General features: G+C 38.8%; 1 protein-coding gene across 4 annotated transcripts in view; it reads left to right on the top strand.

The window, feature by feature from the left end:
* Positions 1 to 24,826, top strand: part of DOCK4 (dedicator of cytokinesis 4) — a 412,625-nt gene that overhangs the window by 205,544 nt on the left and 182,255 nt on the right. For all 4 annotated transcript variants that reach the window (XM_074942246.1, XM_074942244.1, XM_074942245.1 and 1 more), the window contains exons 9-12: positions 1,859 to 1,940; positions 2,620 to 2,680; positions 5,026 to 5,158; positions 7,699 to 7,787. In XM_074942246.1, coding sequence (XP_074798347.1) covers positions 1,859 to 1,940; positions 2,620 to 2,680; positions 5,026 to 5,158; positions 7,699 to 7,787 — 365 coding nt within the window. The remainder of the gene's footprint in view (positions 1 to 1,858; positions 1,941 to 2,619; positions 2,681 to 5,025; positions 5,159 to 7,698; positions 7,788 to 24,826) is intronic.

The raw sequence follows: 24,826 nt of genomic DNA, 5'->3' as shown, positions 1-24,826 counted from the left end.
CCGATGTGGGATAAGAACCATCTTTTTTGTTCTGTGCTTGTATGGCATCAGCCACAATTAGATCCTGGCCCATGATTGGGGCTCCTAAGTGCTATGTAATACACACAATAATATTCTTGCTATGGTGAGTGCTAACTTAAAGTTTATTTAGAACCTGGAGATCAACATCTGATATAACAGCACTCTCTTAGTGTATTTCATTTGTATTAAAATGAGCTAATTGTTTTTATAAATTTTGAAAAACACTTCATCTTTTAAATTCATATGCAGCAGAAAACAGTTGAGTTTTGCACAGAATGTTGAGTGACCTTATTTTTAAACCCTCTTTTAAAGTTACCATGGAGACTTCGGCTGCAGGAGATGGCTATATACTAAAGTATGTGTATGTGCTTGAGAAATGACATTTCCAAGTCTCTGCCTATGAAATATACAAGAGTTTAGACTATCCTACACTTAGCTTCCACTTATTCTGCCATCAAATGGGAAACTGGATAGCTATAAATGGTGAATGTGGTTTAAAGTGAACTACTCCAATAAAAAGTCTAAGTACCTGGTGATTCAAACTGCCCAGGTTGGCTGACTTGTACAAATTAAACCAACCCTCAAATGTAGCTCATGTTAAATATAATTTTGATTAAATTATTGGTCTCCAGATTTTGTGAATGGGGAATGACAGCACAAGAAAGATTTAACTCATCTTCAGGATTTTGTACCTCATCTGGCATATTCCTATAAAAATTCCTGCTGCTGTTTTTAAAAGATATATATTGGTATAAAACATTAGCAAAAAATGTTGGGCTTCGGCGATAGGCAGAAGAGATGGAAACAGCTGAGAAAGCTGTAGTTAAAAATGTATGTGCAGGATGATCTCTTGGTAATTTATTTTATAACTTTGGGGTATCCAGACAGCTGCTTGGCTGGGGGTGGGGGGAAGTGTGGAAGAAAAAATAGATTTTCTGCACATCGTACTATTTGTGACCCTGTTGCTCCCACCCTTTAAAAATAGGGTTATGACACATCCCATTAGAATTGGTCCAAAGCATGGAGGGTTCTGACTCTCTTGTAAACTTCCCCCACACATGAATTGCCCGTTTCATAAAGTGAACTTTCCTATGGGCCTGATCCAACTCCTATTACAATTCAATGGGAGTCTTTCCTTAATGTAACAAATGTCCTTTCTCCCCTTTTTCATAGGTTCTGCCCCCTCAGTGGCTCTAAAATTCTATCTTTCTCTCAGCTTTAGCAGAGGCAGTCTTAAATTTCCCAAACTCTTTGTTTTGATACTTGTTTCCACAGGAACATTTAGCAAACGCTGACAGATTTTAAAGGCAAAATTCTGGAGGCTCTTATTCCATAGTATACTAAAATCCATCAAGTCTAACTCCATTTGGAGGGTGGAAGTTAAAGTTTAATAGTAGGGACAAATATCATCAACATCATCTTACCTATTACCTTTTCCTCTGACAATTTTATTAATCTGTGAGAAAGATACTGATTGAATGCCAGTTTGTGTAATTATGCCAATGCACGCACAGTTAGAATCCTTACCAACATATTACATACCTCCTGTAATAAAGTCCAGTGTACCTAGATTTTATAGTTTTCATATTTCTATGTACCTACATCATTTCACAGGAAGTGAATACAATTCTACAGAATCACAGCCCAAAAAATATTATTTCATATCGGATTTGTTGTAATTACAAGCAAAATATCAACATTCGGTATACTTTTTTTTGTTATCAAGTTCTTAGAAATGTCATTGCTCTATATTTTGAGGAAGATTTCACTTTGAAACAAATTCAGAATGAAGTCTCATTTGCCTTAACATTACTCAGCATACTTTATTTTCTTGCAGCGAGAGGTTTTTTTTAAGACTGAATAGGAATGGTTTGCCAAAATGTCCAGAGAAGCCAGAAAGACATTGTTCTCTCTTTGTGGTGAGCTTTACACATTCTTTATGCTCATTTCGTGCAATTGTGCTGAATATTTTAAATAAAAGATGGAGTAAATTAACTATTGTGTAATTAAATAGTTCAGTGTTGTGTCGGAGCTGTTTGATTGGCTATTGATTTGAATCCTAATGAAAGATTCCGCTGTGTCATTGTGGCACAGACAAAAGCTAAAGGTCTTGCAGAGCTGCACCACACCTGGGGGAACACGAGAAAGAATTCTGCCTATTTTCTGGTGCTTTCCCAGTGCACAGATACAGCATATTCCTCCCTGCAAGGCTGGCCAGCGCCGCCTCCTCCTTGTCTCTCCTGCACCCAGAGGTTGCTTGGAGACAACAATCCTTGTGCTTTAAAGAGTGTAGGGACTGCAGTTGTGCATCACTGATGTGCAGGAGCTCCTTGCGTCCTGCCCCTCTGCAACCTGGATGCAGCAAGGCACAATCTGTTCCATAGCATTTTAGGACAGAAATTGCCCATACTGCATGGCCACAAATTTAAAGTGTTCAAGAATGTAATTTTTCAATATTGTATTGTAACAAATCCTCTGTTAAAAGTGCACTCCGTGTTCATTTATCACTTTCATTGGCACATAGAGTAATATGCTACGATCTTTAAATGTCATACTTTAATTGTGGGTCAAAAATAATGAGACTCTGATTCTCTGCAGGATTTGAGTAGCAGTGAACTCAGGAAGGACATCTACATCACTGTGCACATTATCCGCATAGGTATGTACGATAGCCTGCCAGCATAAACTGTACATTTGGAAGGCATTGGGTAGTAAATAAAGGAAAAGCATAGCATAATGAATGAGTTTATAAAGAGTTTTAAAAACCCGCTCTTCTCTCACAGAGTAATTTCAGGCATGTTGAACTAGTAGAACTGGAAATTTAGCAGACCTAATAAGTATAAATGGACTGATGACAATGTGGACTCTTTCTTTTACATAGTTCAAACAAATTCAGTGCCCTTTTTGTGGGATAAGGGAAAAGAAACTGCAATGGAGGAGATGTTGTTCCCTTTAAGAAAATTTTAACATATGATATGAACAAATCTTATTTCCGCCAAAGACAGTGCTTAAGTTCTGTAGAAGTGAAGAGCATGTACTTTATTTAATCTATTTCTTTAAGAAATTGTCTTGTGGCCATATTGAGTTAACTCAAATAATCTTCACATCTTTCCTGAGTATTTCTCTTCTTAGAGGTATGCATTGTTCCCTGTAAAATAATGGTATAGTTGATGTACAGCACTAAGTGTACCTTCATTTCTTCCTGATTGTTTTGAAGAGTATTTTATTTTTGTTGTAATAATCATCTGCACCGCACGCTGGGTTTGGATAATGCATACATACCTGAATAAGCAAAATGTCTCAGATCTTTTCTGTATACCTTTTTCTTTTTTATATGGTTGTGGTGTATCACCAGGACTTCAAAGCTGGGAGGCATATACTCATTTAATGAGTAAGGTGTAGGAAATTGGGTGGTAAACAATTTTGAGGAGAAAATGGTGCAAAATGTTAACTTTTGAGCCAACCAGCCAAGTTGGTAAGAATAAACCTTTAAAATAAGGGCAAGGTAGAGAATCCTCCTTGTTTCACCATTTTTCTGAAATATTGACAATCCAGATTGCAAATAAGAGCCTGCCATTGTGTCAGCAGAGTTTCGGGAGGAGGGTGGAAGGAGGAAGCTAATTCTCTGTTTTTCCATTTTTTTTAGAGCAAGGAAAAAAACCTCAAGTCTTTCCATTTAGATCAGTTTAAGATTCCAGAAAGGATGCCTATGAATTTTGTATGACAGTCTTGATATTCCAGTCACTGCATATGCTATTTGAGTTGCATCAATTCAAAGTCTCTGTCTTCTGATTCTGTAAAGTTGAAATAGGTTCTATGTGTTTTATAGCTCCACAATCAGGCCTTTTGAAAGGCCAATGCAGTTTTTAAGGGCCTTCAGTAGGGAACCCAGAATCTTTTTATTCCAAAGGAGCAAGGAACACTGCAGAGTCATAAATAGTTTGCCATTTGTCAGTGCATAAACATAGCACTGATGTGGGATTATGAGAGAGAGCTATTGAAAGACCAAGGACACTTGCTGAAATATTTGAGATTAAAATAAGATTTGGACAATGTACTTGGTGAAAATGAAAGATTACTCTCCTAGCTGCTGTGATTCAGGGAAATGTTATGGGGAGGCATTTTCCGACAACAGCTATGACCAAGTGCTTTTCATTTCAGAAAGTGGCATCAAACACATATGCACCTGGTAGAAAAGGTGCATAGCTGTCATTGAGCAGAATAGGAGAAGGAAGGGATTCCCCTCTATTTTCATGCAGGACATGCAGCTGCATGTTGGGCTATTGCTTTGTTCATGCAGTTGGGCTATTGTTTTTTGAATAAAAGGGGAAAGAATGTTAGAAAAAGGTCTGATTTTCATCACTACTTCCTTTTGCTTCTTTGTTTGTTTCGTTATACTTATTTGCTTTCTTATGCTCCAGCATCTTTCCTCTTCTTTTTGTTCTCTCCTCGTCTTTCATCTTTAATAGCTGCTCTTGCATTAGTCCACTTATGCTACTGAATTGCCTCTTATGGTGGCAGCACCTGTCTGCTTAATTGCCATGGCCAGAGACAGCACTTCCTATCAATCACAGGGCAGAGGACTATTAACAACAACTGTCGTGAAATAATATTTACAAATGTGATAAGACCTAATGTCCGGTAGTACATGATACCTGAATGCTAAATTTGGTGCAGCATTGCCCAATCGAATATAGTTACTGGGTATTAAACAAGAAGTATATGATAGGGGAGTTCAGGAGAAGGTAACCAGTGTCCTCTCAGTTTTGGACCTTACAAATGCACTATAAGTGTAATGCACTTTTCATATTTTCTACTGTTCTAATTTAAGTGAAAAATATGGAAAGATGGAAAAGATTTGTAACCACTACGCTTGCCATAATCTCATAAAACCCATTAAGTTATCTACAGGTATCAGCTGAGCTGGTCTCTCCCTCCTTTTCTGTGGCTTTAGAAAGAGGCATTTTAGTGGATTATGCATCATATTTGTGTTATATTTGACAGGCCGAATGGGAGCTGGAGAAAAGAAAAATGCTTGCAACGTACAATACCGACGGCCCTTTGGCTGTGCAGTCCTCAGCATTGCAGATCTACTGGCAGGAGACTCAAAGGATGACCTTATCTTAAAAGTATACATGTAAGAGATTCTTTCCTTTTAATTTATTAAGAGGTTTGGAGTCCATTTATATCAGTCTGTACCAAGAAGCAATGGCTTTTAATTAGTGTAAGTAAAGGGCTTTAGTCCTTTAAGGTTTTTAAGCATTTCCATTCTAATCCCCCATAATATAAAGTAGTATATTTTAGAGCTGGTCAAAGAATAGGGAAAGGGTTTGATAAAAAAATCAGAATTTTTCACCATTTTTGTTGCTGTTGAAAAATTTCCATCAACTCTTCATGTTTGTTTTTTCAAAAATGAAAATGTTATAAAAAATTGCACAATTAAACATTCAGAAGTCAAGAAATATGTGAGTTTGGGGTGCATGTGTTACTTTAATCTGGCCCTGATTGGATACAATTATCAAATAATGCAATAGGATATCATAACATTTTTCTACGTCTGTAGGCCTTCATCAAGCAGATACTCATGCAAACAGTCCTGTTAAGTTTTCAGGATCGAGGCCTGTGTAATTTCATTTAGTGTGCCATTTTACAAGAAACACAGTGAACAATTTGCTGCACACCCTCACTGGAGTTTTCACTGTGCAGCTAAGCCATGCATTCATCTACAGCCAGGTCGTCTTTAGTGCGCACTTTACAAATTTTGCAAGAGCTCCCTGAAAAATGTACTTTGCTTTCCAATAGTGTGATTTTTTCATTTGTTCATAGTTCGTATACACACTTCCTCTCCCTGTTGAACTGCCGCTTTCTACCCATAGGTTTTCAATGTCTGAGCAGTGTTTTGATAATCATGAAGGTGTATTTTGTCTTTCACTCTACTCATACTCCAAAATAGCTGAATTGTTTTTGCTCCAGCTTTCCAAAATGATTTTCCTTTGGGCAAAGCCTAAATCTGTAAGACTTGATCCTGAGAGGGGTAAGTTTCAGAAAGTTTTAAAAGTCACTGAAAATGGGGGATTAGAATAGAAATGCTTAAACAACCTTAGGCAGAGAAATTGCTATAATAATCTTTATATGGCAATGTGAAGTGTTTGGGGGACTTTTTTGAAGTTCCTTGTACTGCCCAAACATCTGCCAAGAGTACTTTATCACTCCAGAAAGAAGTAGGCAGGGCAATCATTTATATATAATGATGCAAAACATTTACAAAACTGCAATAGCAAAAAATGTAAAATATTAACAATGCCGTAAGTGAAGGGGACTGGAAAACCAAAACATCTCACTCAAAATCTAATTATTTTAAATGCATGGGTTTATTAAATGGCAGATGAGATTTTGGCTAATAGTAGATAGAAAGAAAGTTCAATTTCCTGGATGCGGTGACACAGAACATAGAATTCCCTGCTGACCTTGGGCTCAATAAGTTAAGAAATATTTTGTGGGATGATCTATTCTAAGAGTATAAACTGAGATACACTAGTCAGACACTTAAGGGATTCCTCTTCCAGTGAAGTTTAGTACTTGAGTCTTGAAGACACTTCAGTCTCTAAAAAGCAGCCCTTCACCTGTCTCTTAGTCCCCACTGTGCTGAATTGGAACTGCTGGAAGCAGTGCTTCTGACGGCAATTTAGTATGACGGTGAACAGGTGGCTGACTTTTGTTTTACTTTAATTTTCTGTCAGTCTAGATTAAAGTGCTCTCTGTTGGATACCATGCTGTTAAAGGTATTGGTTGGACAGTTGAATTTCACTTTCAAAGTCTGTGGTTGGTAAAAATAAATGTGGCGTTAGTACTTCAGTTAGATAAAACAGAACAAATCCGATGAAGCGAGCTGTAGCTCACGAAAGCTCATGCTCAAATAAATTGGTTAGTCTCTAAGGTGCCACAAGTACTCCTTTTCTTTTTGCGAATACAGACTAACATGGCTGTTACTCTGAAACAGAACAAATTTGATACTGAGACTAACTTCAGTCTAAATGACCAGAAAAAGTTCTGTGGAATATTTCTCAAATAATGGTCAGATTATGGAATTCAAAATTTTTAATTAAAGCAACTGAAAATGCTATATTTTAAAGTTGTGGCAAGACGCTTTTGCACCTACAGCATTGTTTAATCTATTCAAATGGCTTTCTCCTATAGGCAGCCTCCTATCCCCGTGAAACTAAGAACATAATTTCCTTTGCCCTTTAGTTAAACATCATCTCTACTAGATGTCCTGTTTCTGCTGAGCTCTTGAATGGTCACGTTAGGGAGGTTTCACAGTAATTTAGAGCTGAAGAAGAGATTAATACACATGAGTAGCTGAATTACTGAGTGCCACCAAGGACACCCTTCCACTCAAATTTCCCAGGCAAAGCAAGCATTCCTACAGTGACATCCTCAACCAATGCATCTGAGTGCTGCCATGACACTGTTCCCTGTTGTGGCAAGCTGCTTCACTGGGCATCATGTCAAAACCCACATTGTGCCACCAATATGACCTGCTGATTTAGATAAATTTCAAGATGCTAGTTGGTGAGCAGAAGAGGATTTATTTGGAGAGGCCAGTTAAGTTTGTTACAGCGGGTCTGACAACTGTGAGCTCTCATTTCAGATTTAAGAATGTTACCATTTTCATAGGTGCAACACAGAGAGTGACTGGTATCAGATCCATGAAAACATCATCAAAAAGCTAAATGTTCGTTACAACCTGACAGGCTCCAATGCTGGTGAGTGTATGTTGCAAAATGTTCTATTGCATTATTTTAGTTATTTTTTAAAGTTTTACAGATAAAACGTTTTCTTTTTGAAGGGTTTATGACTGTTGTTTTCCACTCACGAAAAAGGAGTGCTATTGTATTGGTTAAAAACTTGAGGGGTGCCACAGCAGTTGCACATCCTGCCTTTCATCTGCAACTTAAAAACCTAAAAGCACATCACTGAATTCCCTTACAGAAGCAACTGATTAAGAACTTTCATTTTGAAGGGGTGCCAAGTTGCTGTGAAACCTTGATTACAGTCAAGTCTCTAGATGTAGTAGTCAAGTATAAGGCTAAATCTTCAGCTGGTGTGAGCTGGTGTTTGGTATCCAACTGAAAGTGCTGCCTGGTCAGTGATACTGCTGATCTTGAATTATAAATAGAAAACTGATCATGTGGTTGACATGATGTATCAAAATCTCTAGGCAAGGCAAAGTGGGAGGCCACCACACTGTTCGCAGAACCTCTTGCTGAGTAGGTAAGGGACATACATTTTGTTGGCATCTAAAGCATTTGATATGCCTCCATAGCCAGCATCCATAGCTGTCATAGAATCACAGACTCACAGAATCATAGACTTCAAAGTCAGAAGGGACCATGATGATTGTCTAGTCTGACCTCCTGCACAATGCATCATGAGAATGGATAAAGTAGGAAGAGCAATAAGCAATGTTAAGGGACAGAGACAGTTGGCCTAGTAGTCTTGTAGTACTGCTCTGTATTGCCAGACAGGAGACTCTGGGATTTACATGCTTCCTGGAATTGGCAATTTTTTTTTAACCACTATACTCCAGGAAAGCAATCAAACCTCTTCTAGCTGGAAAGAGAGGGTAAGTCTATACTGCAATTAAAAACCTGCACCTTGCCCGTGCCAGCTGACTCATGCTTCCAGGACTCAGGCTGCGGGGCTTTTTCATTGCTGTGTAGACTTCTGGGCTCGAGCTGTAGCCCACACTCTGGGACCTTCCCACCTTGCAGCATAGGCCAGCTGTGGGTGTCTAATTGTAGCGTAGACAAACCCATAGAAGTATACTACAATGACTTGGGGTTTGTCTACACAGTGGGGTCATGCACTCTACAGGCATGTGATTTGTAAAGCACATGAATGTGATGCACTTTAATTGATCCATGTAGTCCCTGCTGGTGCACACTAAAGGTTCCCTAGTGCGCTTTAACAAGTACAGTGCTACTTTTAAGTGCTGTAGGGAACGTTTAGTGCGTACCAGCAGGGTCTATATGGACCAATTAATCCACAGCACATTGGTGCGCTTTAGGAATTACATCCCTATAGAACGCACTACTACCCCACTGTTCAGATAAGCCCTTAGTTTTTGCTTTCAAATCCTATTTCTTCCATGTTGGTCCTGAAAACACATTCTTTGAAATTTAACTGCAGAATAAACTCAGGTGAGCTAATTTTCAATTTAATGTTATGTTTCAGTGCAATCTTGTATCATTTGAAGTTGTAAACCCATAAATTTAGTAGATTAAGTAGGCCTGTACAGTTCAGTTAACTTGATTTGTGAACGTGAAACTTGTATTGAAAAGTTACATGGAACATGGTCTTCAGCGAGGTGTGAGGGGAAAAAAGCTCTAATGCTCCATTTCATTTTTAAATATTCAAATTAATTGAATTAAAAGGACACTAATTAAGGCTCTATAATTTAATATGAAGCCTGGCTAGGATAGCCGTAGCTTGTCATTTAAATTTTTTTGCAAAAAAATGCATTATGATGCAAAAAGAATACTTGTTTGTGAATTCAGTGTATATAATAAGAAACCTACTTTCTGGGTTCCTCAGATACCGAGCATCACCCCTATATGGAGGTGGAAGGAAAAAATAGTACCACTAAAGTATTTTGCACTGATACTGGACAATTTGTATTTAGAATGGTGGGCTAGAATTTGGCATTTGGAATGCAATACACCCTGTAGGACAAATGTTCTTTGAGATGTATAGGGGAAAACATTCTGAAAACAAGAAAGGAATGTTTACTATTGATGCAAATGTGAATGCCTGCTACTTGGTAGTCAAACTCCCCAGGAAGATTTTATTCTCCAAACAGAATTGCCTGGGTATATTCCTGTGGTAAACCCTTCTGATTGTTCATGCGTTTGATATTGTGATTTGTGGTCTCCCTCTACGTGTCTGGACAGGGTCCACTTTAAATACTGGAGTTTGTTTAGCTGCCGATAAAAGTAAAAGTTAATTTACTTTTTCTCAGTTTCATTTGTGCGTGAGCAGCAATTTACATTTCACATCAGAGCCTGCTAACATAGTAGGAAAGGAATAGTTATTACAGCTAATGCAGAAATTACTAGCACCACCTATTGGAATAAACTGTTGAACTGAAGTTGAAGTTACTCTGAGTTTTGAATATACAAATTAATTTAGAAGAACCCAGGTATCTTGCTCTTGGTTTGAATTATTTCATTTAAAAATGTTCACAAATATGTGACACATTTCGACCATTAAAAATAATAACCATGATATCATGATCCATAAGCCACTGGAAAAAAATGACACTCGGAAAATTGTATGCAGTGTAGTTGTAGCCGTGTTGGTCCCAGGATATTAGAGAGACAAAGTGGGTGAGGTAATATCTTTTATTGGGCCAACTTCTGTTGCTGAGAGAGACAAGCTTTTGAGCCACACAGAACTCTTCTTCAGGTCTGGAAACGGTACTTCTAGAGTCAGAGGCGATGTGTTGTGGGGAGAGGGCACATGCGGGGTCATGTGCATCTCCCCCCCCACTAGATTTGCTGCTTGGCTTGTACTGTGCATGCTCACACGGACTGAGGATGCTCAGTAACACTGCTGAAGCCCATTAACACTTCTGCAAAAGGGAGGGTTAGTGGGTTACAGATTGTTGTAATAAGCCATAAATTCAGTGTGACTGTTCAGTCCATCATTTTTAGTGTCTAGCAATGTTATGAATTTAAGCTCCCAGGCTCATCTTTTGGAAGTGTTATGCAGGTTTTCTTTGAGGATGAGTACTGATAGGTCAGATATAAAATGATTGTTTTGTGAAAAGTGTTCACATACAGGTGTTTAGGGTGTTTTTGTCTTTTATCATTTTCCTGTGTGAGTTCATTCAAAAGCATAGTGATTGTCTGGTTTCACCACATAGTTGTTATTAGGGCATTTAGTGCGCTGGATGAGGTACACCACATCACATGTTGTGATAGGCATGTGTAGGATTCATGGGTCTTGAAAGGGGTGTTGTAGGGGGTGTTGATCATTGTAGCAGTGGAGATAAGTCTGCAGGTTTTGCATCTGCTGTTCTGGCAGGATCTGGTGCCGCTTTAAGTTAGTGTGTCCTGGTCTGTGGGGAGCTTGCTTCTGATGATGAGCTTGGAGAGGTTTGGGGTTCTTCGAAGGCCAAAAGTGGAGGTTCAGGAAAGATCTCTCTCAGCAAGGGGTCCCCATCAAGTTTGGGTTGTGATTGATGTTGCTCCGTATGTGTCCGTGTGGAATGGTAGGTGAGAACTAGGGGTGTGCAGTCTGAGGGGTTTTTATTTCTGTATTGAAGCAAATTCTCTCAGATATGTGGGTGGCCTGTTCCATGATGTGGTCTATTTCTCTAGTTGAGTGTCCTTGTTTGGTGAAGGTGGTTTTAAGTGTATTAAGGTGTATATCCCAGACTTCCTCCTCAGAGCATATTCTGCAGTAGCTGAGCGCCCGAATGCTTTCTTGGTGTATTTTGGGGTCATTACTGGATCTATGAATGTAGGTGTGGTGACAAAGGCACTCTATCACCTGTGGGTGAACTCTTTTCCCAAAGCAATCGCTAGGTATCTGACCTAGCCAGTCCTCATCCTCAAAGGAAACCTGCACAACGCTTTCAGAAAATGAGCCTGAGAGCTTAAATTCATAACTCTGCTAGACACTAAAAATCATGGACTGAACAGAGGCACTGGATTAATGGCTGCTTATAACAATCTGTAGCCCACTAACCACCCCTTTTAGTCCTGTGACTGCAGAGGTGTTAACGGGCCACTCGACTTTGAATGGTCCCTTACAATTGTGCTAACCACTTATGCTAAACAATCTGTTCCACCTTGCATTTTGCTGTGATGTTGGGACTACCTTTCCCAGACCCGAACAAGAGCTCCGTGTGGCTCAGAAGCTTATCCCTCTCATCAACAGAAGTTGGTCCAAAAAAAGATATTACCGCACACACTTGCCACTCAGAAAATTGACATTTGTCTTTAAGTTCTTAACGGGTTGTGAGTGACTCCTAATGTAGAGGGGATGTATATTGTTATCAAGCCTGACATTTCTGTGGGCTATATGAAAATATTTATTGTTCTGCAGAGCTGTCTTGGTTTTGTTCTGTTCTGTTCTGTTGGCTGTTCATACTTGCCTGCATTTTAAAAAAATAAACCTTAAAACCATGTATTTTTGCCTAAGATACATTAATTTGAAATCCCAGGAAAGATGCAGGAGCAATGGTTGATGGGGATACCTTTCAGCAGCCCATTTGAATCTGTGGAAGAAGCTATTTAAAAATATATAATTCATGATTAGTTTAAATAATTCCTCTTGATATTAAACAGATGGAAGATCTGATATGTTTACATTTTAATCAGTGAGAAAACTCATAGATATAAAATTAATATAAGCAGTAAACAGTTAATTTCAGTTTCTAAACAGGTGGTATGCTTCTGAATAGGTTTGGATAAATTCACAGTTTACAAAAGGTGGTTTGTTTTAATAAAAGTGGGTTGCTGTAAATATTGATATTAACATGAGATATGAGTCTTAATATTGTTTGTTTCAGTTCCTTATCTGAAAAGCTAAATTGGCATTATTTGGTAATCGCTGAATCATTCACTAAGCAATAGGACATGACAAACAGTGCTCTTCTGGGTGGTTATTGAGTACCTTGGGTAGTGGTATCATTTGAGATACAAGGCTGATGGCAGAGTGATTTTTAACCATCTGAGATTCACTGTAGTCCTCAGCATATGTGCTTCATGCAAAGCTTTCACGCTAATAACAAAATATAGATCACTTTTGAAATGATAAATCAGATCCAACCTTTTACTGGATATTATTGACATGAGTATAACATTAGTGCATGCCAAACAGTCAGCTCCCTTTGTATTCAGAATCAAAAGTTTGGGCTGTTTTACAGTATACCACAAATATCCCTTCAAATGTAGCACCTTGAAAGTGAGATGTGGGAAGTTACTGCATTGTCTCTTTGCTTATTAGATTTTGGTTAAAATAATGGCTTAAGTATTCTCAGTGTCTTTTAAAGCTTTGAATTATCATAATAATATTTGGGGTGGAAGTTGTCTTTACCAGTCCTATTTAATAAAATATTATGTAATTTGCTCATTTGAGATTACATTTCCAATATTATGAGTTGAGCCAGTAACTACACCTGTAGTTAAGATTGCCTCACACTTTGTTTTAAATCTGTTTTTCAGTTGCTTATAACTTTGCCATACTTTAACCATTCATACTGAAATGTTCCAAGCTTGATCTCTCTGCTTCAGTCTCAGAAAAGTGAAAATGGTTCAAGGCTAGTGCAAAATGGATAATTTTGGCAAACAATTTCTTTGAAGCGCTCTTGTGATTCCATGTTTTGGGACAAGAATTTGAAATTGGGCAGGGAGATAGTTCTGGGATCCCAGAAGTGCCTTTTGCTTTCCCTGTGAAATTGGACAACTTTATAAGCCTCTGAAAATCACCCTCTGCACATATCCATATAACTTGTGAAAGGGATGCTGCTAAAATCTCCACGGAATATGCCCCAGCCCCAAAGAGTTCCCTGCATGTCCACACCACTGAGCACGTTCTCTGTTCCTAGTGGGTAGGTAGAGCTAGAATTCTGGATGGGGACATGTTGCAGTAGCCGCAGACATTGCCTACTTTGGCCTACGGGAAGGTGCACTGGGTTGAGAGACCACCATAAGTTCCAGTCTCAACTGTTCCACTGACTGGTGGTAATTCTGTGCACTTCACAGCCGTTATTGAACGAGGTCTCATACCCCTACTGTAGGAAGCAACCAAATATCTTTCAACATTTACCTACGGTCTCTAATATGGGAAATCTCATCAACATAGCCCCATTGCCTTTCAGAATGATTTTGCCAAATCTGAGTGCTTGGCTTTGCTTTCTGTTACTATTAGACCACACTCACTTCCACAACCTTCCTGATTCCCATATTCCTCTGCTGTCTAGCAAAACAGTTAAGTACTCTATGAGCAAGAGGTGTTGTGTCCCATTTTAGTAGGTGATCTGCTTAGTGAACAAGTCTGTTACTGCTGCCAGTTACTCTTTTAGCTCAAGTGGTAGAAGTCTGCACACTCCTGAGTTCCAGCCTGCTGATCACCCATTTGCATGGATCAGTATGGCTCCACGTGATGTCATTTGTTTTTCAGTTTCCTATTTAAAAAATTGAGGGAATTACACACAAAAACCTGTTAAAACAACATGAAGGATGCATAGTCAATTATTCAAACTTTAGGTAATGCCAGAATGAAAACAACAAGGAGTCCTTGTGGCACCTTGGAGACTAACAAATTTCGTGGGCCCACGAAAGTTTATGCCCAAATAAATTCGTTAGTCTCTAAGGTGCCACAAGGACTCCTCATTGTTTTTGCTGAGACAGACTAACACGGCTCTGAAACCTGTCACCAGAATGAGTTACCTTTGTATATATTTTGATGCTAATGGGCATTAGGTGCCCAACTCCCCTTGACTTTAATGGAAAATTATTATAATGCATGCACACAAGGATATGAGCAACCAGAATTCTGGCATTTCCTAACTTTGAGTCCTTGACTTTGCAACCATAATGTTCCTTTAATGCATTTTATTTATTCTGTTATATAGTTGTGGCATTGGTGTGCACGGTGATTTACAGGCACATAAAACAATGGGCCAGATTAATCTCTAGGGTATCTTCTTTGCTAGTGAAATTACACATGGGATTAATTTGGCCCAGTGATTTTGCCTCAAGGATCTTAAAATCTCAGTGGTATTGATTACAATGAAAATGATAATGCCAGGGTGGGTTGGAGAGGCACAGGATGATGAATGATAGAACATCAGGGAACAGAGGAAAGGGAGTATGATGGTCATGATGGTTTCTTCCGGCATTAAAGACTATGAGATTATGAGTACTGCTTCTGAGGAGCCAGAGTATCTGAATGAGGAATAGAAGCTGTTCTTCCTAGTAGCCATGTTAATACCAAAAGTACAGTTGTGAATACATTGTCTACTGCACTATGCTGTATGACCATCTTATTACAAGTTATGCATACAGCCAACTGAAATAACTGCAGGTGCATTTTACAATTAAACAAGTTGACAAAAGAGGTGTTTTCCTATTTTATTTCAGACCAGTTCTGCTAATAATTGCACGAGTGAAAAATTCAGTAGATGGCATACTCCTATTCAGTGTGCAAAGCCGTAATGCTCTTGCTCTGATCTGAAAATCTAGTCATATTATGCAGCTACATAAAGAGCCTGCTCCACCATTCCTCATTCGTGCAAGTAGTTCCACTTGAATCAAGGCGACTACTCATGTGAATAAGGATTACAGGATCAGGCCCTTTATGTAGCTGCAGCACCGATAGTGTGTAGGATTATTGTGAATACCAAGGAACTGCAGTTCTTCCAGGCATTATAACTCCATTAGGATCCTTATCCTTACAATGCCCTAGGATAATGGTATCCCTGATCATAGTTCAGCCCTGCAAAGAAGCATTTATAAGGCCCCAATCGTGTGTCTTATACATCTCTGTACACCTTTGAAGAAAAACAGATTTACTATTTAAAGATATGATCCAACGTGTGCTTAGTGGAGAAAGGAGACTCATAACATCAAGTATAATAGGACGATCAGAAAACTGTCAACTTGAAAAATGGTAGGGTCATGATTTTGCATCACAATACAACTTATCCTATTTGTTTACTCAGATATATTGTATATTATATTCCAGTCTCATGAAGTAATGTGGCTAAGATGTAATTATTTGTGTGTCCCAGAAGACCGTTAGCAGGTTTGGATAATATAATTATATGAATTTTCAGTGCGCAAGATATTGGGGGGCATGAACTTGTTACAGATAACAGGAAGGTTTGGTAACTGAAGCCTGCATGATTGATGATCAGCTCTGTTTTGAGAAACTCATGATGGGGGGGAGGCACGGATAGGGGTGAAAGAGAGAGTTGGACATGTAATTCAAGCAAGAATGAGATAATTTTAAGTGGAGTATTCAGTAGCTGTACAGTCATAGTAAATTGTGAAATTTTATTTCGTTCACATTAACTAATGAAATTAATTCCTCTGTGGTTGCTTAGCAGCCAGGAAAAAGTTTTTTTGAAGAGCTTGCCAATATGTTCAGATAGATTTGCTGACACCTCATGGAAAATATTGTTGTTGCATTACTGTATGCGGCGTATAATACATATTCTGTAGCTTCAGTCTTTTCCTTCCAAAAGCTAGCATGACAAGATCTGAATCCCCCTCACTACCACCACCACCAGATTTTGATGTCTTATACTTATCAAAAGAAGAGAAAAACCTGCATTTGAATCTTCCTCTTTCTTGTTCAGCATCATTATTTATTTAAGTGCTGATGCTGAACAAAGCAACGAGACTGCTTTCCTTTGCGCAAAAACAGTTGTCTATTGCATGTCCAGCTGAAGTCTGAACTGCACCTTAACAACCAACTTATAGTCGTTTTGTAAACAATAGAAGGTATAGTCAGAATCAGGGGAATGCTTTTTGTAGTAGTTGTCTGATGAAAGGAAAGGAAAAAATGCTTGAAAATTCTGTTTCTTAATTACTGATATGTATATTACTGGATTTCCACTCATTAACCATATAAGAAAACATACACAGCGCTAGGTCCACAGCCTTGCTGTCAGTGCAGATGTGGACAGAAAGCTGGAATAAGTTTTTCCCTTAATCCAAAAACCCCTTTCAGCCTCTTTACTTTCTACATAACACTTTGCCTTGCCACCTTTTCAAAGCGAACTGGCAGTTTTTCTGTCTTCAAAAACTCAGTTATTCTCCTCATCTGAAAAGAGAGAAATCCAGATCAAAACCAGAATTTGACTCCTTACATACTAAATATAAATGTCAAATTTTGCCACTGCTTTTGTATTTACCCCTTAAAACAGACACTGCCAATTCCTTGATTGGTTTATTTCGATAAGCCTGAAGGTTGGTGTTCCGCATAAATTTTCATCCTGGTTTCTTTCCAAAGGAGAGGAGGATCTTCTGTCCTTGCTCCCGCATGTCACAGGCCAGGATGGAGTAGTAGCTGAATGTTTTGTTTTGTTTTTCATCCCGTTTTCCTGTCTGTGGGGAGGGAAATGGGAGGAAAATAAGGTTAGAGCTTCATGGACAAATATCATTGAGTTTTGGTGGGGTAGCCATAGTGTACTATCTCTGTAGGGCCCTTTGTTTTCAGTTTTTGTTTTTATTTAATTTTCCCCAGGAATTCATCAGTGTTTATTACCACCACAACAAAAACAGGTGAAAATCAGTGCAAAAAACTATTAATAATTTTTCTGAGTAAATAATGGGGTTTATTTTGGTGGACAGAAAGACAGGGGGAAGGAAAAGTGTTCAGTAGATTAATGCTTTGAATTTCGTTCATGAGCGTGGTTTGCTGCAGAACTAAAACAAAACTCGAAACACAGTGCTACCTCTGAGCTTAAGAAAACAACATATCTCTAATCCCCAAATAAAAGTTTTCATTTGAATAAAAAGTTTACTGTTGTAGACTTAGAACTATTAGCCTATAAAGATTTACATGTAATAATTGGACCATACCATTTTCAGTGCATACACTCTACTTCATCTTCTTCTCCTGTTTTTGTTTTTTAAAAACTTTTGAATACTTCCTTGTGTTCTGTAATGTATTCTGATACAGATTTTTGTTTTCTTCCCATTTTAGTGTATCAAATCTTTAAACCATTATCTGCTAACAGCTTGAAATGTGTATGTGGTGGGGGTGAGATTCATCAGTACATTCAGAAGTGCACGCACTTCAGAGCTTGTGAGCGAGCCTGTTTGTTTATTGTGTGTATCTTCTAGACTAATATATAGCCTTACAGGCAGCTTTGCATATACACACAGACTAATGTATTATCATAATACATGTATCTCATGCAATGTATTGTATTTTCCTAATAAAATAAGTTATTTTTATATATTTGAATGATTTCAAAAGTAGGGTGAAAATAAAAAAAAAAAAACCCTGAGTAATACTTTTTGTAAAACATGGGAAATCTTCGGTAAAAATCGGTTTAAACAGAAACCAAAGGGGCTTAGCTATCTGGTAGTAATACCTAACATAGTGCTAATGCAACACAGGTAACAGAATGGAGATCAAAGCTCCTGCTCTGCACTGGCCCTGTGGCTGCTGTCAGGAATCAACATGCTGAGCAAATTGCCTAACATCTGAGTTCAGGCCCTAAAGATAGGGGGCAAATAGTTACCTTACTTTCAGTTATGCTATTCATGGAGTAAGTACTACTCAATATGGGTAATGGTGGAACAATCCAGCACTAAGTAATTAAAGAAACGCAGTTGTACCAATTGCCATGGAAGGGTTAATTATCGGAAAGTATTTTGGTTGTAATCCATTTCCTGCATTAAAAGTAGCAGATGGTTTCTGCCCAGATTTGAAACAAAACATCTTTGACGGAAAGCAGGAGCTTTATGACGAAACCATATCTATCCACGTGCTCGGTCTTACGTGATGTACCAATGAAGATTACAAAATTAATATTTATCTATGTTTACTAACAGAAAAATTTGATTTACTTCCTGCCAAGTCTTAAATCATATACAGTTTTGCTACTTTTTATTTTCTGTTGTGTTTTGCCTTTTTATGTTATCTTTTCTTTATCCGCTCAACCCCATTTCTTCAGTTTTAACTTGCATAGCTACTTGGGTAAGGCCGCTGTAAATATACTTTATAGAACATTAACATGATTTTTCAGATCATTTTAGGAGTTTGCCTGAAGTTACAAACGTGAAGCATCTAGTAAATCTGGAAAAGGAGACTACACTTCACCTAAGTTTTAAATATTTGTATAATAATTGTAAAGTAACACACACAGTTATTACAGTACTATCAAAGTATTAGACAATAGTATGTTTCAGATGATAGAACACTAGCCTCTTGTCAAGAAGGTTGACTCTCATACCAAGACTTAGTATCAGCATTTGATTAAAAACCCTCTTTTCAGTGCTAGGTAAGGCGGGCAGAGCTGTTGCAGATGTTACTCTCTGTATGAGGCTTGAAACCTGACTCGCTTAAAGAACAAGGGAGAAACTCTCTAATGCATTCACTAACTTCTCTCTTTCCTAATAAAACAGTCACTGATACCCAAGGGCCTAAGTAACCTGCTACTGATCAAGTAATAGCTGCCTCATTTTACTACAGAATCACTGCACAACCAGTGAACTTGTTGAATTGTAAAATGGCTTCAGATACAGTTAATATAAAAGATGTGCAAAACAAAGCCAAATTCTGGTCATAACTAAAGGTGATTTTAACATAGAAGAATAACAACACAATTTGTAATTCCAATTTATAAATATTGATTATTTTCCCCCCTCTAACAGTAACAACTTCACCTTGGGGTGAGAATATACCATATTGTACTTTTTTCCTGCCTAAAAACATTTGATGTTTTCAATTCATTAATAAACAGTTACATGTGATCAGCTTTTAAAAAATTGATATGCACCATGATGAAAGGAAGGATGGTCCCGTCACCAAAGCACTGGCCTGGGCTGTGGGAAACCCAGATTCACTTACTCTTCTGCCAGAAGCTTCATGTTTGATCCCGGACAAGGCACTTAATGTGTCTCTGCCTCAGTTCTATCCCATTTTACAAATGGGGATAATAGCACTTCCCTACCTCACAGGGATGGTGTGAGAATAAGTATACTGAAGATTGTGAGGCATTCAGACGCTGTGGTGACATAGGCCATGTAATGACCTAAAATAGCTAGATAAAGAGAAACAGAAATAGAATAGATTTGATTTGACATTTTTCAACATACAGTTTAAATCTGTTTAATGCTTTCATTTATCAGTGTGAAATAACTCAGCAAGTTCTGAGGTAGACTATTACTTTCATATCTCTCCCTTACACAGACTAAATCCATCTGCCTGCAGAAGACAGAAATGGATTGCCTAGGATCAGACAGGAAAGGTTCAACAGTGTGTAGATGCCAACTTTGATACTCTCATAAAAGCCCCTTAAAATTCCTATGCTCTTGATGCAATATTTTTGCTCTTGAGAGATAAGAGTAGGGCACAAACATACATAGTCAATTTTTCACTTGCTAATGCCAAGAGGAAGAAAATCAATTTAAATCCAATACAGATTAAATTACCGGTGGTGAAGATTATAAACTTAACTAGCTACTTTATAAGTGTGGCCTCTGTCAAAGGGATTTCACAGAAATAGTCAGTATGGGGGAAAGATCTTTTCCTATCCCAATATCTTGGAATGCTCTTAATGAGATTTACAATGGTGACACAACTTAATTGCATGTTTACTGAGAAGCAGCATGTTATTTTGTGGCAGTAATGCAATGACTACATAGTAACTGTTGAAACAGTGTTAACTATACACTAACTTGAATTGATGGGCAGACCTCAAGGTTTAGATCAGATAAAAATCCAAAATTGTAGGGTTTTCCTCCTCTTTTCAGCTTGAGTAGGACTCCTTCCAAATTTTTTTTTCAGTCTTCTGGCACCATCTATCTTCAAAGCTGCACTGTGGGGTCAAGATGGGGGTTTTTCTTGAAACCTCCAAACAAATATTTCACCCTTTTGCATGAGCCTGGGGCATACATAGTCTAAGACCAACATGAGAAATGAACGTCGGGGCCAGGATTAGGCAGAACCCTGAAAATAGTCTTTAAATATGGGGGCCAGGGGAGAGAAAGAGAAATGGGAGGGGCAGGGTGTGAGACCTAAATGGGGAGGTGGCTTGTGTTGAGGGAGAAAGCCAGGATTTGGTATGGTTGAGTTGTGGAAGAGAGTGCACCAACCCCAAACTTTAAAAATTTGATTTGACAGAGAGGGATGAGATTCAGGTTCTTTCTTACAATGCCTAGCTCACCATCCCTAGTAAATTCTCTCTCTTTCCCCTGATAACTGTGTAGTAACTTGATCTTTCCACTGTAGGGGGAAGTAGAACATGAATTGGGTGATACTGTCTTGTTTTGTCCTCAGTTGTCTCTGTTCAACAATGAGACATAATGAATAAGGAGGCTTATGAACAAGAGAATATGTTAGAGAAATTGTTCAAGTATCATTCATTCTTGTGGAAAGCATTATTTCCATATTGCTGTCAAGGTCAGATAAAGGTGGATGCATTTGTTACACTAGCTTCTGGACATTTTCCTCTTGTGCATCTAACTTTTAAGACTATTTGTACTTTTTTTACACACATGTTTATGTAGGTAGATTCTGAATATTATGGTATTATTCAGTATTATATCAGTTTTAGCCTGTTTACTTTATCCTCTCCCACTCTTTAGTTTGTGCACCTTGTGATAATGTATTAGTTGTTTGTCTTTTTGTGCACATGAGGCGCTAACCACGGAGGTGATGGATGCCCTCAGCTCCCACTGAAGTGGATGACTTATGGGTATTTTGGGTACCATTCATGATTGATCCCCTAGTGACATGTGAGTCACTCCCCTAGTAAGTTACACCACACTTGCTAACAAAATCCATTAAGTGGCCCCTTAGTTACTTGGAGGAGGAATTTTACTAGGTTGTGCAGCAGTCAGAAGAAATTGTATAATTGATACAACTGAAAATCTGGAGCTCTGTACAGAGTACATCAGCATACTGAATCAGTGTTCACACTGAAAACCCCACCCAGATTGTCCTCCAAAACAAAGACACTGCTATCTTGCCTTCTAGCATCCACTTAGTCCCTGCCATCTCTTCCCCAGAAAAATCTTGTTCAAAAAGACATGCATTGCAATATGATCTAAAGAACAACAAATTCTTGCTTTTTCAAACTAATAAGAGAAACTTGAATGTGTAAATTGGAGGACCCTTCTCTGGAAATATCCTGTCTGTGGGCCCTCCCATTTAAATTGGGAGACTGTTAAGTTAAGTGCCTCCATTGAATTCTGCTTCCATGGTATCATATGAGGAAAGATGTGGAATCATAGAGGGTTCATGGAGGAGTCTAGGATCTAAATCATTTAAAGATGTATAGGTTTCATAGAGTTGAAAACCTGAAGGGGCCATAGATTACCTAGTCTGACCTCCTACATATCACAGGCAGTTAAATACCACCCAAATAGCCCAACATTAAAACTTAATACCTTAAACTGAATCTAAAACAAAATCTGAAGCTAGTCTTGCTCATGTAGTACAGGCATAACATTATCCTAACAGTAGCAAGACTGCTTAACAAGTGAGCAACGTCATGCTGCACCATCTGAAGTCTGAGTGGCTGAAAGGCCCAGCTCTCAGTAGAGTGTTTTACGGGTATCTAATTTGGAGATGGCAAAGGCTTAGGTCATACTGGGCTATGGAAAGGGAAAGTATACAAAGGAAAAGGTCACCACATTCTGGTAAAAATAAATAAATAAATAAATACGTTGTTGGGCTTGGATACTATCTTGGCATCCAGAAGCAGCTGAGGATCCATGGGATCAGCAATTGCAGAACTGAGAAACTAAAGTAGAGCAAAGTCCCTTGATTTGGGAGCTGATGTCATCTCTGTTCATTTTGTCCTAATTTATCAACATCACCTCAGTCTTATTTGCTTTAAATCCCAGCCAGCTCACTCTCCTCTAAACCCCAGTTCAGGAAAGGCACTGGGCAAACCAGTCTGCTGCATCAGCCAGGTCTGACAAAGTAGGGTTTGCCTACACTGCAATAAAAGACCCATGGCATGGCTGCGGCTGGCCTGGGTCAGCTGACTCGGGTTTGCAGGGCCCAGGCTGCAGGGCTATAAAATTGCAGTGCAAGTGTTTGGGCTTGGGCTGGAGCCTGGGCCCTGAGTCCCCATGAGGGAAGTGGGTCTGAGAACCCAGGCTCCAGCCTGAGCTTGAACATGTGCACTGCTATTTTTAGCTCCTCAGCTAAGTCCTGTGAGCCCGAGCCAGCTAACCTGGGCTATGAGCCTTCGTGCCACAGGGCTTTTATTGCAGTGTAGACATACCCATAGAGACTTAAGTCCCAACTGTGCATTGTTTGCTTCTGTGCTTAGTGCTGTAACTGAGGGGTTTGGGTGGCAAAGGTGGCTCTGAGACACTTGATTGGTTCCATTTTCTGGGGTAGCTGATATGCCCAATCCCCACCCACCCAGTGTCAGAGTCATCACACACAATTTTAAGTTACACTCTCTTTCTAGTCACCACATATAGGCAGTGGGAAGCAGAGAATCACTGGAGAGCAATGTGCTCCAGATGTTCCCCCTCTTCTCCACCAAAGCTAATCCCTTGATCATACCTGATGCTCACAGCAGGGCTAGGAGCAGGGGAGATCAATAAAGAGACATTAGGCCAGCTGATGAGGCACCTCCTGCACTCCAGAGCAGCAGCTTTCCACCCCTTGTATGACATAAAGAGGCATGCAGGTGGCAGAATACAGCAGAGAATCAGACCCTTATAGCTCAGTGTCATTCTCCTATTGGCTAGAGACCCCATAGCCCAAACTGTCTCCTCTGATGTCCTCTCATATTCGTTAAACAGAAAGGATGACACAAGAGAATTTACAAAAAGAAAAGGAGTACTTGTGGCACCTTAGAGACTAACCAATTTATTTGACCTTAGTCTCTAAGGTGCCACAAGTACTCCTTTTCTTTTTGCGAATACAGACTAACACGGCTGTTACTCTGAAACCTGACAAGAGAATTTAGTGCACCATATAAAAGAGCCCTTTGGGCATATGAGTAATCACCGAAACCTATCCTCTGTGTTCTTTCTCAGCTAAAAGAACAGAACTACAGTAGTGAGTCTGACGATTCTTGCCAGGGTTCATAGATGTGTCAACAGAGCTCCTGAAGCTTATTTTGTATTGACACATTGCTAGCGTTTATACAGTAGAGTGCTTTTGTTTAATTACTTGCCACTTCTGTGGCAGTTTATTAATCTGCCAGTTTAATCCTCCGTTATATTTTGTGACAAGGGGATTATGTATATGATGTTTTGATGTGTTTAAGAATTAGTTGTCGCTGAAGACTGCTATTTGAAATACATTTAAAGTAGTAGCAGTGCTGAGATATTGTGTTTTGATATCAGTACACAACGCATAAAAGCATCTTTCTTTGTTCTCAATAAATGTGAATGCTGCAAGATTGAATATTTATAGAGAACTTTTCCAGGAAATTATTGCTAAATTAGCTTGAATGATAACTTTGCAGAAAAAAGTTTGTAGAAAAAAGCCACATTAGAGCTGACGGGTTTTAGACAGGATTTTTAGAGTACTTTGTGTCCCTTCATTTTTTCAAGTAGTAGATATAGCTTTACAACTAACAACAAATAAACTAGTATCTGAGTGCAGGAATAGTCAAAATAAATATTGAAAAACCATAGACTAGTCAACTGAGGGAACATATTACTGTGAGACAAAGATGATACTAATTCTTCAAGGCAGGTTCAGAGAGCCAATCCTTGCGTTATTCTGGTAATACCAACATGTTGTGCCTGAAAAAGTTAAGGCTGCTTGTATACTAAAAGTGATTTTCAGAAGATACATTTAATGTACCCTTGCTGTGTAGAATGACTCCACTAATAGGCTGCTGGGGGGAGATGGGCTTCAATAATGAGAGGTTTCATCTCGAACTGCACTCTTAAGTATTTGTGAGTACACTTTTTCTTGCTTCTACCAAAGGTGAAAAATGTGTGCCTTTATGTGAGATTTTAAGGGGCATCTCCATAATAGCGACACTGGATGGCTTACTGTGCCTCCGCACTGCATTGTACCTGTGATTTACCCAGCCCTGGCTCCCAATTTAAAGTCTGAAGTTTTGTGA

This window comes from Natator depressus, chromosome 1 (assembly GCF_965152275.1).
Source record: "Natator depressus isolate rNatDep1 chromosome 1, rNatDep2.hap1, whole genome shotgun sequence".
Lineage (NCBI taxonomy): Eukaryota > Metazoa > Chordata > Testudines > Cheloniidae > Natator > Natator depressus.
This window is presented reverse-complemented; position numbering and strand designations above follow the sequence as displayed.